This window comes from Lathyrus oleraceus, chromosome 6, assembly GCF_024323335.1.
Source record: "Lathyrus oleraceus cultivar Zhongwan6 chromosome 6, CAAS_Psat_ZW6_1.0, whole genome shotgun sequence".
Classification (NCBI taxonomy): Eukaryota; Viridiplantae; Streptophyta; class Magnoliopsida; order Fabales; family Fabaceae; genus Lathyrus; species Lathyrus oleraceus.
This window is the reverse complement of record NC_066584.1, coordinates 171,092,912-171,110,389: the sequence shown is the minus strand read 5'-3', so window position 1 is coordinate 171,110,389 and position 17,478 is coordinate 171,092,912. Positions and strand designations below refer to the sequence as shown.

At 35.4% G+C, this 17,478-nt stretch overlaps 1 protein-coding gene across 1 annotated transcript; it reads right to left on the bottom strand.

The window, feature by feature from the left end:
• Positions 1-779: 779 nt before the first annotated feature.
• On the bottom strand, positions 780-8,705 carry LOC127094594 (uncharacterized). The gene is made up of 2 exons (XM_051033411.1): positions 8,208-8,705; positions 780-875 (listed from the first exon to the last, which is right to left on the bottom strand). Exons 1-2 carry the CDS (start codon positions 8,703-8,705, stop codon positions 780-782), a joined length of 594 nt encoding a protein of 197 aa, XP_050889368.1.
• Positions 8,706-17,478: the final 8,773 nt, after the last annotated feature.

Genomic DNA, 17,478 nt, shown 5'->3' with positions numbered 1-17,478 from the left:
TCTGGCCGCAGGTGCGTACTTCCTTCGAATACGTCGAATCTCGGTCTCAAAAGAAGCCTTCATCTGAGTCTTCTTGAGGACAAGCTGATCAACAATCTTCTTCCAAGCAATGGAAGGTTGAGGCATACTAGAAGATGAAACCTCTAGCTCTCTTTGTCTCTTTGTCACTCGATCTTCAAGTAGCTCAATAAGTGCATCTTTGTCCTTAGACTCCAACTACATATCCTTCTCTTGGTTAGGGAGAGTTAATGGCTCAACCACAACCATAGACATAAGTCTCTCTCAAGGATAAGGCATCTTCAAATTCCAAAGCTCTCTTCTTCACCCAAAGAGTGTAAGCTTCCAAAGCTACACAATTGCACGGACCAAGCTCGGATCTTCCTTTCCTATGCACATTATGCAAAGCATGCATAATCTTCTGCTTCAAATGTTGGGGATCTTTACCCTCTTGATAGAAAAGACCTTCTAACAACATGTTATTAGGTTTGTCTCTCAAGGGGAACCCAAGTTGATGACGAGTCAAAGCAGGGTTGTAGTTGATTCCTCCTTGTGCAAGGATGTTTGAAACACTGCCTAGGCGAGAGGGTTGTCAAGACTTTGACATTAGAAATCCGTAGCTAGGGCCGGTCCTTTGAATTTAGGTGCCTTGGGCGAATCAAAAGAGTGGTGCCCCTATAATTTTTGTAACAATAAATACATAAGGATAAAATAAATAATTGAATAAAAAACCCATTTTCATTTGACATTGTGCAAAAAGAGTACAAGTATGGATCTTTGAATCAATGTTTTACTACATCAAAACATAAACCACTATAAAGATACTTCTTCTTCTTCTTATTCTTCTTCTTCTTCTTCTTCTTGATCCAATCTTTTTCCTATAAAAAAATTGACCAAACCTTTAAATCATTTAAATATCATCCACTTAGAATTTTTTGTTGCAAAATCATTAATAATTCGTTCATAATCAAGGTTCTTTAAAACATTATTTTCAATTGAAATAAACGCAACACTATTTAATATATCTTGTGACATAGTAGATCTCAAATAAGATTTTAATAATTTTAATTTAGAAAAAAATCTTTCAACAAATGCAACACTGATAGGAATAGTCAATCTTATTCTATAAGCTATGCATGCTGAAACACCCACATATAATATATGTCTAGAATACATATTATACATAATATAATACTGGTATTGAAATACATAAGCGCCTAATGGCAACAGTGTACATATTACATGCCCAAAAGAAAATACTACTTGACACTAAATATACACAAAGGTGCCCAAAATAAAACTAGGAACTAGATCATTGTAGAATGATCTCAAAAATATGTACACAGCGGAGAAGCCATCCAAAACATCAGGTAAGCAAGGACATCACTCTATCTTGTCCTTACCCTTCTCCTGATCGGAACTACCTGAAAAATAATCAACAACATGGGGTGAGATAATAATCCCAGTGGGTTCCCTATCTTATGGGTCCACTCGGCTTTACAAGGTTTTCTAATCAATATCCAACTTAAGTCAACAAGGGAATGAAGACTTAAGCGATGGGGAAAAGTCTCGCAATGTATGACAACATGCTCCTGAGTTCTCACAACTCAAATAAGTCACTATAAATATTCACGAAACATCAATCCCTGAGTGGACCTACGTCTAGGGCAAGCCCAGTTCATGCATGCTCGTATGATTCGACTTTCGCGGTGGATATCGGGTCCTCTACGAGTCTCAAGCTCAATCCAAGCGACCGTGACCTGTATGGGCCTCTAACGCACTTAGGGTATCTTTCACCGTATGGGCCTCTAACCCACTTTGGTGTCCACCTATCCCTCATGTCCGCCACTGTTGGGGCTCAAACCCAATCGAGGCATGAATCATTGGTGTCACATTCTATTTCTTACTCATCTAAGCATATCAAATAGGAATCTCCACCATCAAGGGTAAAACATTATGAATACATGATTAATTCCATAAAACATAACTAGATTCATCGATCACTGGAGACTTCATTCACCAATATACAAGCAATAACAATGCATGTTCCATACAAAGCGTCTCACTCTCAACTATAGCATCCATTCATCTACGACCTTCACATAGGTATCGTACGAATAAATGTTGCTTTCTACTGTTATCTAAGTTATATGTCTAACTTATAGCCTAAAAATGATCCCTAGGTTAACTCACATGATTCAACATGTAATTTTCACATTTAACATTGACTCAATACAAGTATAAGATGACAAGGGATTAATAGTTGATGCAATACATTTAGGAACACCAAAGAAATGAAATTTGAAGGTTTAGGCTGTAGCGGTAAATTCATGATCATCAAGCTATGGATAAGCTAGACGTCAATTAAACCAGAGTCGCCACCGCGCTTTTATTGTTTCCAAGGGAAAAGGGAAAAGTACGAACAAAACCCAAAAATAAGAAGTTTTCAAATCAAAACAAATAAAATGCCATAGATTACAGTTAAGGGGTTGGTTACACACAGGGAAGGTGTTAGCACCCAAAGTGTCCTAGGTACTCCTAGGGAGCCCTTTTTTGTGTGCATATGTGTTTTTGTATAAAATGATGTTTGCAATAAATAGAGTGGAGGGATGAGAAAAGAATTTATTGATTATATTTTTGTGTTTGACAAGATCTTCGGACTTATGCCTATATACCAACATAAAATGAGGGATCAAAACCTCGTAGTTCGTGGTAACAATTTCAAAGTGGATGCATTGCTTTTAACAAAAATTTAGGTTTAACAAAGGCACAAGAGACCTAAATTTTTTTGAATGAGTGTTAGTTCTTTTTGTCTTTTGAAATTTTAAGTCAAATATAGTTAAGTTCATTTACAAATTTGATTAAGAAAAGAGTTTTAAAATTCAATGGCATAAGGCCAAAGTTTCTAATTTGCAATATGGTCTAAGTTTAAAAATCACAAACAAAGAAGATTTTGAAAGAGGGGAGAGATTTGAAATTAAATAAGTGGGGAAGAGATTTGAAATTAAAGAAGTGGGGAAGAGATGAAGAGACTAATCCTAAGCAAAAATTTAAAAGTTAAGAGTTGAAAAGATCTGACCAACGGGCTGCAATCCAATGGACAAGAATGTCATATAGAAACCCAAATTTCCCTTGGACTTTAGAATCAAGCAATATCAATACACAAATAGCAAGATGAAGAGCAAGGAATCAAATAAAGATAGCCATATCCAAGCTTAACAGCTCCATGATCTTCCTTATAATCTCTCATGCATCAGATGAATCCAAAGATAGGCACTAGACACAAGTTCAAAGTAACAACTTCAATAAGACCATGTAGCAGATGAACTCAAATGGGATCACAATACTTGCTTCATATGAAGTTTCAAATCACAAACAATTGGTTTAATGAAAGTTGGCATTGGCCAAGTCCTTTTGCATAGGGAGGGTTGCCTAATTCTAAGTCCAATGTCTCAGATCAATCCAACAGTCCACACAAATGTCTTTTAGGGTTTTTGTTGTTATTATGTACATTAAGGTCAAAAGAACACAAAAACAAACAAGTATATACAATCATAATATAATCACAAAATGAGGCTCAAATGAGGAAAATGAAAATGGCATTAAAGTAAACAAGTTAAATGGTATGAATAATGGTAAATGAATAAAGACTTAAAATTAAAGTGCATAAAAGTAAATGACTTGAAATTAAATGTTAGTTGTTAGTTGATTAGAATTTAGTATTGCTTTTGCTTTTGTTTAAGTCATTCTTTGGAGAACACTCAACCCATTATTCACAAGCATGGATCCTTGAACCAAGACATCTTCCAAAGGAAGGAAGAAAGGCCATGTTTCCACACAATACCATGAAAGAGGGGAGACTTACAATCTCACTTACTAGAATGCTATGCCTTTTGTGTCAACAATTTAGCGCTAGGTTAAGCAATCGTAATTGGACTTATGTAGAAGTCACAACTATTTGAGATTGGGTAATAGAAACTTTAGTGTTAATGCATGTTAGAGATATGGTATTATGAACCATACTCCTAAAAACATACCACACTTAAAAGAATATGCAAAAGAGGTGGACCTAATCTCATCCACACTTATGTTGATTTTGCAATCAACTAGCCTTAGGATATAGAGACATCATAGGTCTATGAAATGAATTAGAAGAGAATAGGATTGAGATGAAGAGGGAGGGGAAATGGGATCAACACAAATTGGTCAAAGGAGGACTTTTATCAAATTAAAATCATTCATTCATTTTGGGAGATGAAATGTACATTTCATCAATCCCCTAAATCCAATGATTTTAACTCAACAAAGTCAAATCAACCTTGACCAAGGCCCAACAACATAAGTCAAACTCAACAAGTCAATATCAAAAGCTCAACACAACTTATTTTGCATTTAAACAATTAAAATCAATTAAAAAATGCATTAAATTAAATTATGGTTGGTCAAAATCCTAAAACCTCATAAAAACACCAAATAAATGGCCATGAGATTTATCATAGGTCAAACAAGGTCAAAGGACCTTTGAGAAAAAAATTCATTAATTTTGGAAACTTAAAACTATTTTTAAACAATTAAAAATAATCACAAAAACAATTAAATCATGAAAAATATTAATAATGATCCAAAAAATAATTTTAATTCAAAAAATAAAAGAGGAATTTATTTAAAATTTTTTGGTGAAACTCTCATATTTTTTGGATCAATATTAAAATTAATATGAATTAATGAAAATAAACCAAATAAAATGAAAATTAGAAAATAGGAAAAAACCGTGGACCACTTGATCTACATCATTAATTGAGATGGCAGATCAAGTGGCTGCTAGCGCGCGTTCCATGATGGGGTCAAGTCAAAACACTGCAGGATGGTATGCAAAACCAAGGCACGGGATTAAATCATTTGAAATGGATCATGTGGTTCAAATGAGTGTCAGCACACCGTTGGAGCCAAAGCTCTGGTCTCCTTCTCTGGTGAGCTCATCGGACTGGTTCACTCACAACCATCACCAAAATTAAAAAGAATAACATGAATTTAAAGTAAAAATGCTCAGGAGCTCGAATTTGGCCTCAATTTCTCCTAACTCCAAGTATATTGAAAGATACAAGGAGTTGAATTTTGAGGTGCGTGATCTGAGTTGTTTCGATTTGACCTCAAAGCAACTCAATCTTGTCGCCTACATTGGTAGGACTTCAGACAACCAAAGATCAAGAAGAATTATGGAGAATTTAGTGAGAATCGAAGAGATGAAAGTTTCTGGGAAATACCTCCAATGCAGGTCTGTATTCAATCGATTTTGCTCTTGCTTACTATTGATCTTGCTCAGGACACTTGATGGAATGGAATTGATATATCAGAAGGCACAAGACTCTTGGAGTTTTGAATCTTAAAACAGTGAGATTCAAACTCAATTTCTAATGGAAATTATCAAGGTTATCCTTTGAAATGAGAGGGTTTGAAGGTTGGGAATCAAAGTTGGCACGCAGGGTCCCTAATTCTGATGGTAATAGGTTCTATTTATAGCCATATGGATTGATATTTGCACACTTGAAATGAAGATCCAAAAATAGCAATGTACATTGCATGGGTGCATGGGCGTGTGATAGGCCCATGTAATCATCTCTTCAGGTCCAAAAATGAGTACTAACAATGCTGAAGTGATGTTGGAAAGCTATGCATTTGTGTATGAAAGTTTCAAGCTCACTTATGCCAAATGATGATCCAATGTTCAAGCCATGTGCATGTCACTCATATCTTGTCCAAATGGGATGAAATTGGACTTTTTGGAAAGTTTAGATCAATAGGAACAACTTTCATGTTGAACACTTTTTCATTTGAAGCTTGGATCATGATGAATTTTGAGGTGGAAGTTGGGAAAATCAAACATGTCAAAAAAATTCTAAGTGTCAAACCATATGTTCACTTATTCTACCTTGGCTAACTTCTTATGTGAGCTTCAAATGAGGACAGTTCCTTAATCAAAGTTGTATCTCTCTCAAAGTCCTTCAAAATGGTCACAAATTTGACCTCATTTAGATTTAATATGAAGGAGTTATGCATTTTTGAAGTTGAGGAAAATCACTTGTTCAATGGAATTGGTCCAAAATGACCTATAATGTATCCTCATATCACATGCACATAAAAGTTGAATTTTCTCTTCCTCCAAACATAAAAGTTGTAGTAGAAATCTTGAATTTGATTTTGCAACTTCGAAATCTTTCATCTCATACAAATTGAGCAAGTTATGGCTTTGGGAAGTTGATATCCAAATTAGGGTTTAGACAAAATGACCTATAATCTTTCACCATAAAAAATGACTTTCCAAGCAAAACTAGCTCTAGACCTCAACATGAAAGTTGTTTGGAATGTAATTTAGAGTAACTTTTCTCTTGGAATAATTTTCATATTACAAAATTTGTAGGAGATAGGGTCTAGGGAACCCAGTTTTGATCAGATGAATTCCTCTAGTCAACCACCATGAACTAACTTGCTAGCTTGCCATTATCTTGACTTTTGGGACTTATGGAGGATCATATATGCATAATATGATGTAATTTTAAGTATCCCTTGAAATATTTGATCAATTGGTGAAGAAGCTTGTTGAAGAAGTTACACAAGATACCTAAATGAAATAGGGTTTCCAAGGCAAACCAACTCCAAAATCTTGATGATTTCTTGATCAAAATAACATGTAAAGAACATGGGGATTCATATATGATGCTTAGAGCCATAGTAAACCACTTTTGATTGATCTCCTTGCATTTAGGGTCTTAAATCCTAGATGTGAGCTTGATAGATCAAAGGTGAGCACATGCCCTACCTACAAAAGAGTTAATTTATACAAAGACATATTTTTGGTATTTTGGTTAGTAAAGATGATAAAATACAAAGTATGATACAATCAAATGGTGCTTGGTGATCTCTCCCAATGCAAACCCAATGAATGAGGGGTAAGGAGGATGCCAAGATGTGATCCCAATGCTAATGCATATGATGAGATAGCATGAGGGATCTTAGGGTCAAAATTGGGGTCTTACATAGGCATGAGCCAATCGATTGGTTAGGGAGGCCCAGTCGATTGGTCTATCTCACATTTCTGTCTTTCAAAAAGTGCAAAGGATCAATCGATTGATGTCGAGTGTCAATTGATTGACAACTAAATGAATTTCCAATTTTCAAAGTCAGGTTCATGCAATTGATTGGAGTCCAATGTCAATCAATTGGCCTTGCAAAAATTTCATTTTCTTCAAAATAAAAAGACAATACAATCCATTGTTACTAAGGACCAATCGATTGGTCCCAAACATTTTTCACTTCTCTATAACTCAGAAACTCCATTCAATCGATTGGTCTGGAAAAACTCGTGAACCAATCGACTGGTCCCTGCATAAATTAAAAATTTCTTCGGCATAATATTGGCTCCATTTCTAGTAACCAATCTCTTATCATAATCATGGAAACACATCAAAACACCTTACCACATGTATATTCTTATTCTCCCCAACAATCATGAACACAATCAAAGCAACAACCTCATCATGATATCCCAAGAATCCAACAAATACAAGAACACATATAGAAGCATCATCAATGGAGATTCACATGATTCATGGAGAAACTCATCATAATATCATCATCTTACTATCAATTCCATGGTTTATCAAACCCTAACTTCTAAATCTAAAGTTCTATCTAGAACCTAGCTTAGGAATGGAAGAGGAGGTTGAAGAAGATGATGGACATGAGATGGTGGTGAAGTGATGATGATGGATTCCAAGGTTTTTCTCCTCCTTCTTCTCTCCACTATATTTTATGATACATAGAGAAAATGTAGTGGTATAAGGTTGGTGGGTATAGGATATAAACATGTGACCACCATTTGCCACTAGGAATATGTGGTTAGAAAAGATTATTAGTAGTAACAAATATCCCAAGTGATACTACACTTTTAATATTTATTCTACTAGAGAAATTGACCAATTATTAGTGTTACCAAAATGTCCCAATTAATAAAAGGTCAGCCCCAAATAATATTAATTAAGTCAATCTGATTTCACTATTTACTCTATTTATCCCAACGGATAACTTTTAGAGCATATAGGAACTCAGTTGATCTCAATTAATAGGAATTTGAGTATTTAAGGAAATACTGGGTATTACATCCTCCCCCCCCCCCCCCTTAAATAAAATTCGTCCCCGAATTTAAATATTACCTGGAAGAGATAAGGGTAAACTTCTCGCATTTCAGACTCCAATTCCCAAGTAGCATCACCCGGATGTGATTCATCCCACTGAATCTTAACAAGAGGGATCTCCTTATTCCTCAATACCTTAATTTCCCATCCTACAATACCACTTGGTAGAGGTTCGGAAGTTAGGTGTGATTCTACTTCTATTGAATCTGGAAGAATATGCTGAAGAGAGTTTGGAATGAACTTTCGAAGTTGAGATACGTGAAAAACATCGTGCATTTCTGATAGAGAAGGTGGTAAGGCTAATTTGTAAGCTACTTCACCAATCTTATCTATAATTTGGTATGGTCCTACGTATCTTGGACTTAACTTCCGTGACTTAAACGATCCCTTCAGTCTCAATCTCGGAGTCACCTTTAGAAATACATGATCACCTTCATTAAATTCTAATGGTCTTATTTTGTGATGTGCATAGCTCTTTTGGAGATCTTGTGCTTTCTTTATCTTATCACGAACCATCCTTATCTTTTCCGTAGTCTCTTGAATAATCTCCGGTCCTAAGATTCTTTCTTCACCAACTTCCGTCTAACACAAAGGTGTTCTACACTTCTGTCCATACAAGGCTTCATAAGGAGCCATCCCGATACTTGCATGGTACTTATTGTTGTATGCGAATTCAATCAATGGTAAGAGCTCCTTCCAATTTCCTTCACTTTCAAGTACACAAGCTCTTAAGATATCCTCCAGTGTTTGTATCGTCCTCTCAGTTTGACCATCTGTTTGAAGATGATTAGACGTACTCAAACACAACTTCGATCTCATATCTTGTTGATCAGTGTATTTTGATGCACATTCTTCTATATTTATACTTATGCATTTCCATGTTTTAGTTTGGTTATTTTTCCCTTTTAATGTGTTTTTATAATTTATCTTATTTTTACACTTATTTGTTTTTCGCAGTTTATTTTCAGCATTAGCAGTCTGCACGAATAAATTCATAACTGGAGCTAGGAGTAATGGATCGAGGCGTGCTACCAGTTGTTGAAAAGTTAAGAGAAAGAACTACAAGTTTCATGTTGAAGTCAAAAGCATATTCAGAATGAAGAATGGTCGAATAATTCGTTAAAGTCCCAGACTTAATTAAAATAGTTAGTTTGGGCCGATTTTTGTAATTTTCGGGTCGGATCCCATAAGGACCCGAATTTCCCTTTTATTATATTAGGTCTTCCACTGCTACATGAAGGGAGTTCTGAATTTTGATGAGACAATATTGCTTAAAAGATTTCATGGAGAGCTAATTCCCAAAGAGCTTATCTGTTGTATTCAAATTCCACTTTGAGGTTTTTAATAATTTCAGTTTAATTTTGATTTCTTTTTAATTCTTCCTATAAACTCGTTTGCTTAATTCGATTACTTTCGTTTGCTTAATTCGATTGTTTCTTATAGGATAGAGTTGATTAAATTTGATTGTTTGTATGATCCTTAACTATAATCACGTTAGCGTAGCTTTTTCGTTATCGTGTTTGATTAAGTCGCGTTTGCTTAATTCGCGTCTGCTTAAATTTGTTTGCTTAATTCGGAAATTAGGAACATACATCATATAATACCAATTTGCGCTTGTCAGTGGGTATTGTAATCGAATGGGATTGAATCCGCTAGGGAATTGAAATTATAAGAATCGATGATAAGTCGGAAATCGATATAATAAATTAGCTTATTTATCAATTTTGCTTTTACCTTTAATTATCTTCGATTTAAGTTTTGAACCTTTAAAACCCCTTTTTTTCCATTCGTTTGGTTATAACATTCAAGAGTCCTTGTGATACGATACTCGAGGTGTCGCTTCCCGTTTACTATATTTTATTACTCGTTTTTTACTCGTGTGCGACAGCGGATCAAATTGGCGTCGTTGCCGAGGATTCTTGTAGATTTTAACCATTATTATAGTCTAACTATTATTATAGTTATAGGTGTTTTAGTATTTTTTTTTGCCCTAACTTTCTTGCGTATTGGTCTTTTTGCGGTTTAGGATAAAAAAAATATGTTTTTAAACAAATTGCCTCAGATTATTCCGATTCTTTGTCGATTAACTAGGAAAAAATCAAGGATCAAAACCCTCTATTTAGGGACTAAATAGTGGATGTCGTCCTAAAAAACCGAAATTTTTTAGTTTTCTATTTTTTATGATTTATTTTCTGTTTTGGTAGTTTCAAAATATTCTGAAAAAATTCTCAAAATTCTTAATTGACGTTATTAGATTAACTTTTGTGTTTTTGTATTTATTTATTTTATTTTAATCATGTTTTTCGTATTTCAATTGTCGGTATTTTTCTATTTGGTTGTTGCATTGCTGAATTAGTTGTGTTTTCTCATTGTTTGTTGATTTTTTTTCTTTTCTATTGATTTTAACATGGCTGACCAAAGAACCTTCAGAGAACTTGTCGCCCCTGATGTTAATTATAATGCTTTATGTATTGAATTTCTGGTTGCTGTTGTACCTTTCAAATTGAAATATGGTTTAATACACTTGTTGCCAAGGTTTAATGGTTTTGCAGGTGAGGATCCGCATAGGCATATAAAAGAATTTCAGATTGTGTGTTCTACATCATTGAGGCCTCAACGAATTACTGAAGATCATGTTAATCTTATAGCATTTCCATTGTCACTACAAGGTGCTGCAAAAGATTGGTTATATTATCTTGAGCCAAATTCTATTACAAGTTGGAATAATATGAAGAAAATATTCTTAGAAAGATTTTTCCCTACTTCAAGATCTTCTTCAATCAGAAAAGAAATATGTGGTATTAGACAGGTTGACATGGAATCATTGGCTGAATATTGGGAGAGATTCAAGTAGTTAGTGTCGAGTTGTCCTCACCACCAGATTTCTGAACAATTACTAATACAATACTTTTATGAGGGATTGCTACCAATGGAAAGAAACATTTTAGATGCTGCTAGTGATGGAGCACTTATTGATAAGACTCCAACTGCTGCCAAATCCTTGATTGAGAAGATGTCACTTAACTCCCAACAGTTCACAACAAGGGATACTTTTATGGTCCAATCAAAAGGTGTGAATGAGATTCAGGTTTCTTCTTCCAACAAAGCTCTAGAAACCAGAATTGATGAACTTACCTCTTTAGTGAAACAATTGATGTTACCCCTCCCACCACCACCACCATATAACCCTCCACAAGTAACCACATTTTCACCTTCTGAACCTTCACTAGAGGAACTTGTCAAGCAAATGGTTGTAAACAGTCTCCAATTTCAGCAGCGAATAGATTATAGTATTCATACTTTGCAAACACAACTTGGACAACTTGCCACTTCAATGAGTGTCATGCAACAAGCTCAAGGATTAAACCAACTACATGCCCAAACAATAGTTAATCCAAAAGGCTCTAATGTGAGTGCAATTTCCTTGAGATCCGAAAAAGTTACAGAACCAGCCCCAGAAAAAAATAAAAACATTGTTAGTGTAACACCTGAAAATAAACCTGAACCTTCTATTGTTATTGAGGTTGAAAAAAAGTATATATCACCAATCCCTTTCCCACAAGGAGTACTGAAAAATAAGAAGGTTGACGAGGAAAAGCATTTTATTTTTCAAATAGAGTTGGTTTCTGAAGTTGTTGATGAATCTTATTCTAATTTGTTTTCAGCTGTTTTTCCAACTTTATCTGGTTTTGATGATATTTACTCATGTGATGATTGTACTAACACTAACAAAGATTCTTCTTTGATTCTTGATATTGTGAAAAAGGAGATCACTTTCACGCGCCCATTCAACACTTTTACTTATCAAAGATTCTTCTTTGATCCTGTAATACAAGGCGAATGCACTAATCAAAATTTCAAGGTCAATGGACACTACCCAAAGCTACTACATGAGAACCCGACTTTGGAAGAAGAGACTGTAGAAGAACTATCTTCGGAAAAGGCTGCTTATGCAATCACTTATCCGCCTTGACTCCTCGGGTGTATTCTTTCCTTTCTCTCGCTCTTATTTTATATTTATGCTCTTTCATTTAGGACAATGTATGTTTTAAGTGTGGGGGAGGGAAATCATTTGTCTCGCTCTTATTTTATATTTTGTTAGTGTTTTGTTTGTTTTCAGTCATAAAAAAATAAAAAAAAATGCATCTTCTTGAAAGTTTTAGGCTATAGACTAACTAATTTGATATTAGTTTACGGGGACTGGGGAAAAATTCACAAGATCGGTATCGTCTTAACACCGTAAGTCTCCTGCATATGGAAATTGATTCGAATTATTATTATGTTTTAGCCTTAAATTCTCATTCTCTGACAGCTCTTGAGTAGTTTATTTCAGCAGTCAGCACCATCTCACACACACTCTACGCAGGGAAGCCGATGAATATAAGTGAGTGTTCTGGAAGAAAAAAAAGATAAAGAAAAGGGAATCCACCTTCTAAGTTTGGTGACCCTCACCCGGTCACTTAACCCAACGGATGTAGAACCTTAAAAAAAATGAAAATAAGACTCGCTGTCAGTTGGTTCAGCGGTTTCTGGTGATGAACTTGGTAGGGCGGATTACGGTCTGATCCCCCGTAACTACAACTGAGTAAGCAAAGGGTTATGCGACGTAAGTACTAGAATCACGTGCAAAAAGGATCAGAGTCACTAACCGGTCGCCTTACTATGGAGGTGTGGAGATAACGGGCTTAATGTGATTGCGCCTGAATGAAAAAGAGCAAAAAGAAGGATGAGTAAGTTAGGCTTTAACATAATAACATGATTCGAGTTTATTTGTGTATTTAGGAGGTTTATGACTGCACAATTATGGATTAGTGTTCCTACGATATCCTTATAGTGCAAGATTAGTACCTATCGATCCAAACTTAACCGAAGAAGACTTGTAGCCTAGGATGAGTAACTAATGATGTGTTTGTGTTTTCTTTGTTTTATTTTAAAAAAAGTATATATCACAAATCCCTTTCCCACAAGGAGTACTCAAAAATAAGAAGGTTGACGAGGAAAAGCATTTTGTTTTTCAAATAGAGTTGGTTTCTGAAGTTGTTGATGAAGCTTATTCTGATTTGTTTTCAGCTGATTTTCCAACTTTATCTGTAGAAGAACTCTCTTTTGGAAAGGCTGCTTATGCTCTTTCATTGAGGACAATGTATGTTTTAAGTGTGGGGGAGGGAAATCATTTGTTTCGTTTGTTTTTCTTGTTTTTGTTAGTGTTTTATTTGTTTTCAGTCATAAAAAAAAATGCATCTTCTTGAAAGTTTTAGGCTATAGACTGACTAATTTGATATTAGTTTGCGGAGACTGGGGAAATATTCACAAGATCGGTATCGTCTTAACACCCTAAGTCTCCTGCATATGGAAACTTATTCAAATTCTTATTATGTTTTAGGCTTAAATTCTCATTCTCTGACAGCTCTTGAGTAGTTTATTTCAACAGTCAGCAGCATCTCACACACACTCTATGCAGGGAAGCCGATGAATATAAGTGAGTGTTCCGAAAGAAAAAAAAAGAGAAAGAAAAGGGAATGCACCTTCTAAGTTTGGTGACCCTCACCCGGTCACTTAACCCAACGGATGTAGAACCTTAAAAAAAATGAAAGTAAGACTCGCTATCAGTTGGTTCAGCGGTTTCTGGTGATGAACTTGGTAGGGCGGATTACGGGCTGATCCCCCGTAACTACAACTGAGTAAACAAAGGGTTATGCCACGTAAGTACTAGAATCACGTGCAAAAAGGATCATAGTCACTAACCGGTCGCCTTGCTATGGAGGTGTGGAAATAACGGGCTTAATGTGATTGCGCCTGAATGAAAAAGAGCAAAAAGAAGGATGAGTAAGTTAGGCTTTAACATAATAACATGATTCGAGTTTATTTGTGTATTTAGGAGGTTTATGACTGCACAATTATGGATTATTGTTCCTACGATATCCTTATAGTGCAAGATTAGTACCTATCGATCCAAACTTAACCGAAGAAGACTTGTAGCCTAGGATGAGTAACTAATGATGTGTTTGTGTTTTCTTTGTTTTATTTAAAAAAAAGTATATATCACCAATCCCTTTCCCACAAGGAGTACTCAAAAATAAGAAGGTTGACGAGGAAAAGCATTTTGTTTTTCAAATAGAGTTGGTTTCTGAAGTTGTTGATGAAGCTTATTCTGATTTGTTTTCAGCTGATTTTCCAACTTTATCTGTAGAAGAACTCTCTTTTGGAAAGGCTGCTTATGCTCTTTCATTGAGGACAATGTATGTTTTAAGTGTGGGGGAGGGAAATCATTTGTTTCGTTTGTTTTTCTTGTTTTTGTTAGTGTTTTATTTGTTTTCAGTCATAAAAAAAATGCATCTTCTTGAAAGTTTTAGGCTATAGACTGACTAATTTGATATTAGTTTGCGGAGACTGGGGAAATATTCACAAGATCGGTATCGTCTTAACACCCTAAGTCTCCTGCATATGGAAACTTATTCAAATTCTTATTATGTTTTAGCCTTAAATTCTCATTCTCTGACAGCTCTTGAGTAGTTTATTTCAACAGTCAGCACCATCTCACACACACTCTATGCAGGGAAGCCGATGAATATAAGTGAGTGTTCCGAAAGAAAAAAAAGAGAAAGAAAAGGGAATGCACCTTCTAAGTTTGGTGACCCTCACCCGGTCACTTAACACAACGGATGTAGAACCTTAAAAAAAATGAAAGTAAGACTCGCTGTCAGTTGGTTCAGCGGTTTCTGGTGATGAACTTGGTAGGGCGGATTACGGTCTGATCCCCCATAACTACAACTGAGTAAACAAAGGGTTATGCCACGTAAGTACTAGAATCATGTGCAAAAAGGATCATAGTCACTAACCGGTCGCCTTGCTATGGAGGTGTGAAAATAACGGGCTTAATGTGATTGCGCCTGAATGAAAAAGAGCAAAAAGAAGGATGAGTAAGTTAGGCTTTAACATAATAACATGATTCGAGTTTATTTGTGTATTTAGGAGGTTTATGACTGCACAATTATGGATTAGTGTTCCTACGATATCCTTATAGTGCAAGATTAGTACCTATCGATCCAAACTTAACCGAAGAAGACTTGTAGCCTAGGATGAGTAACTAATGATGTGTTTGTGTTTTCTTTGTTTTATTTTAAAAAAAGTATATATCACCAATCCCTTTCCCACAAGGAGTACTCAAAAATAAGAAGGTTGACGAGGAAAAGCATTTTGTTTTTCAAATAGAGTTGGTTTCTGAAGTTGTTGATGAAGCTTATTCTGATTTGTTTTCAGCTGATTTTCCAACTTTATCTGTAGAAGAACTCTCTTTGGGAAAGGCTGCTTATGCTCTTTCATTGAGGACAATGTATATTTTAAGTGTGGGGGAGGGAAATTATTTGTTTCATTTGTTTTTCTTGTTTTTGTTAGTGTTTTATTTGTTTTCAGTCATAAAAAAATAAAATAAAATGCATCTTCTTGAAAGTTTTAGGCTATAGACTGACTAATTTAATATTAGTTTGCGGAGATTGGGGAAATATTCACAAGATCGGTATCGTCTTAACACCGTAAGTCTCCTGCATATGGAAACTTATTCAAATTCTTATTATGTTTTAGCCTTAAATTCTCATTCTCTGACAGCTCTTGAATAGTTTATTTCAACAGTCAGGACCATCTCACACACACTCTATGCAGGGAAGCCGATGAATATAAGTGAGTGTTTCGAAAGAAAAAAAAAGAGAAAGAAAAGGGAATGCACCTTCTAAGTTTGGTGACCCTCACCCGGTCACTTAACCCAACGGATGTAGAACCTTAAAAAAAATGAAAATAAGACTCGCTGTCAGTTGGTTCAGCGGTTTCTGGTGATGAACTTGGTAGGGCGGATTACGGTCTGATCCCCCGTAACTACAACTGAGTAAGCAAAGGATTATGCCACGTAAGTACTAGAATCACGTGCAAAAAGGATCAGAGTCACTAACCGGTTGCCTTGCTATGGAGGTGTGGAGATAACGGGCTTAATGTGATTGCGCCTGAATGAAAAAGAGCAAAAAGAAGGATGAGTAAGTTAGGCTTTAACATAATAACATGATTCGAGTTTATATGTGTATTTAGGAGGTTTATGACTGCACAATTATGGATTAGTGTTCCTACGATATCCTTATAGTGCAAGATTAGTACCTATCGATCCAAACTTAACCGAAGAAGACTTGTAGCCTAGGATGAGTAACTAATGATGTGTTTGTGTTTTCTTTGTTTTATTTTAAAAAAAAGTATATATCACTAATCCCTTTCCCACAAGGAGTACTGAAAAATAAGAAGGTTGACGAGGAAAAGCATTTTGTTTTTCAAATAGAGTTGGTTTCTGAAGTTGTTGATGAAGCTTATTCTGATTTGTTTTCAGCTGATTTTCCAACTTAGTCTGGTTTTGATGATATTTACTCATATGATGATTGTACTAACACTAACTTTTGGGTTGTTTGTGTTGAGATTGATGCTGCCTTGAAGGGTGATAGTGTAAATGAAGTTGTTTATGTAGCTGAAGCTCTTGACATTCCGGCTGCCCCAGACATACCATCCATTGAACAAACACATTCTATAGAGCCTAAACCACTTCCCAAGAATTCATATTATTCATCAAAGCTTCAACTTAAGCAGAAACATAAGAAGGGAATTGGATGGACATTGGCTGACACTCGTGATATTAGCCATTCCATATGTATGCATAGGATCTCACTTAAATATGAAATAAAAGTAGTGAGGCATCCCCATAATCCTTTGATTCTTGATATTGTGAAAAAAGAGATCACTTTCACGCGCCCATTCAACATTTTCACTTATCAAAGTTTCTTCTTTGATCCTGGAATACAAGGCGAATGCACTAATCAAAATTTCAAGGTCAATGGACACTACCCAAAGCTACTACATGAGAACCCGACTTTGGAAGAAGAGACTGTAGAAGAACTCTCTTTGGGAAAGTCTGCTTATGCAATCACTTATCCGCCTTGACTCCTCGGGTGTGTTCTTTCCTTTCTCTCGCTCTTATTTTATATTTATGCTCTTTCATTGAGGACAATGTATGTTTTAAGTGTGGGGGAGGGAAATCATTTGTTTCGTTTGTTTTTCTTATTTTTGTTAGTGTTTTGTTTGTTTTCAGTTATAAAAAAATAAAAAAATGCATCTTCTTGAAAGTTTTAGGCTATAGACTGACTAATTTGAGATTAGTTTGCGGAGACTGGGGAAAAATTCACAAGATCGGTATCGTCTTAACACCGTAAGTCTCCTGCATATGGAAATTGATTTGAATTCTTATTATGTTTTAGCCTTT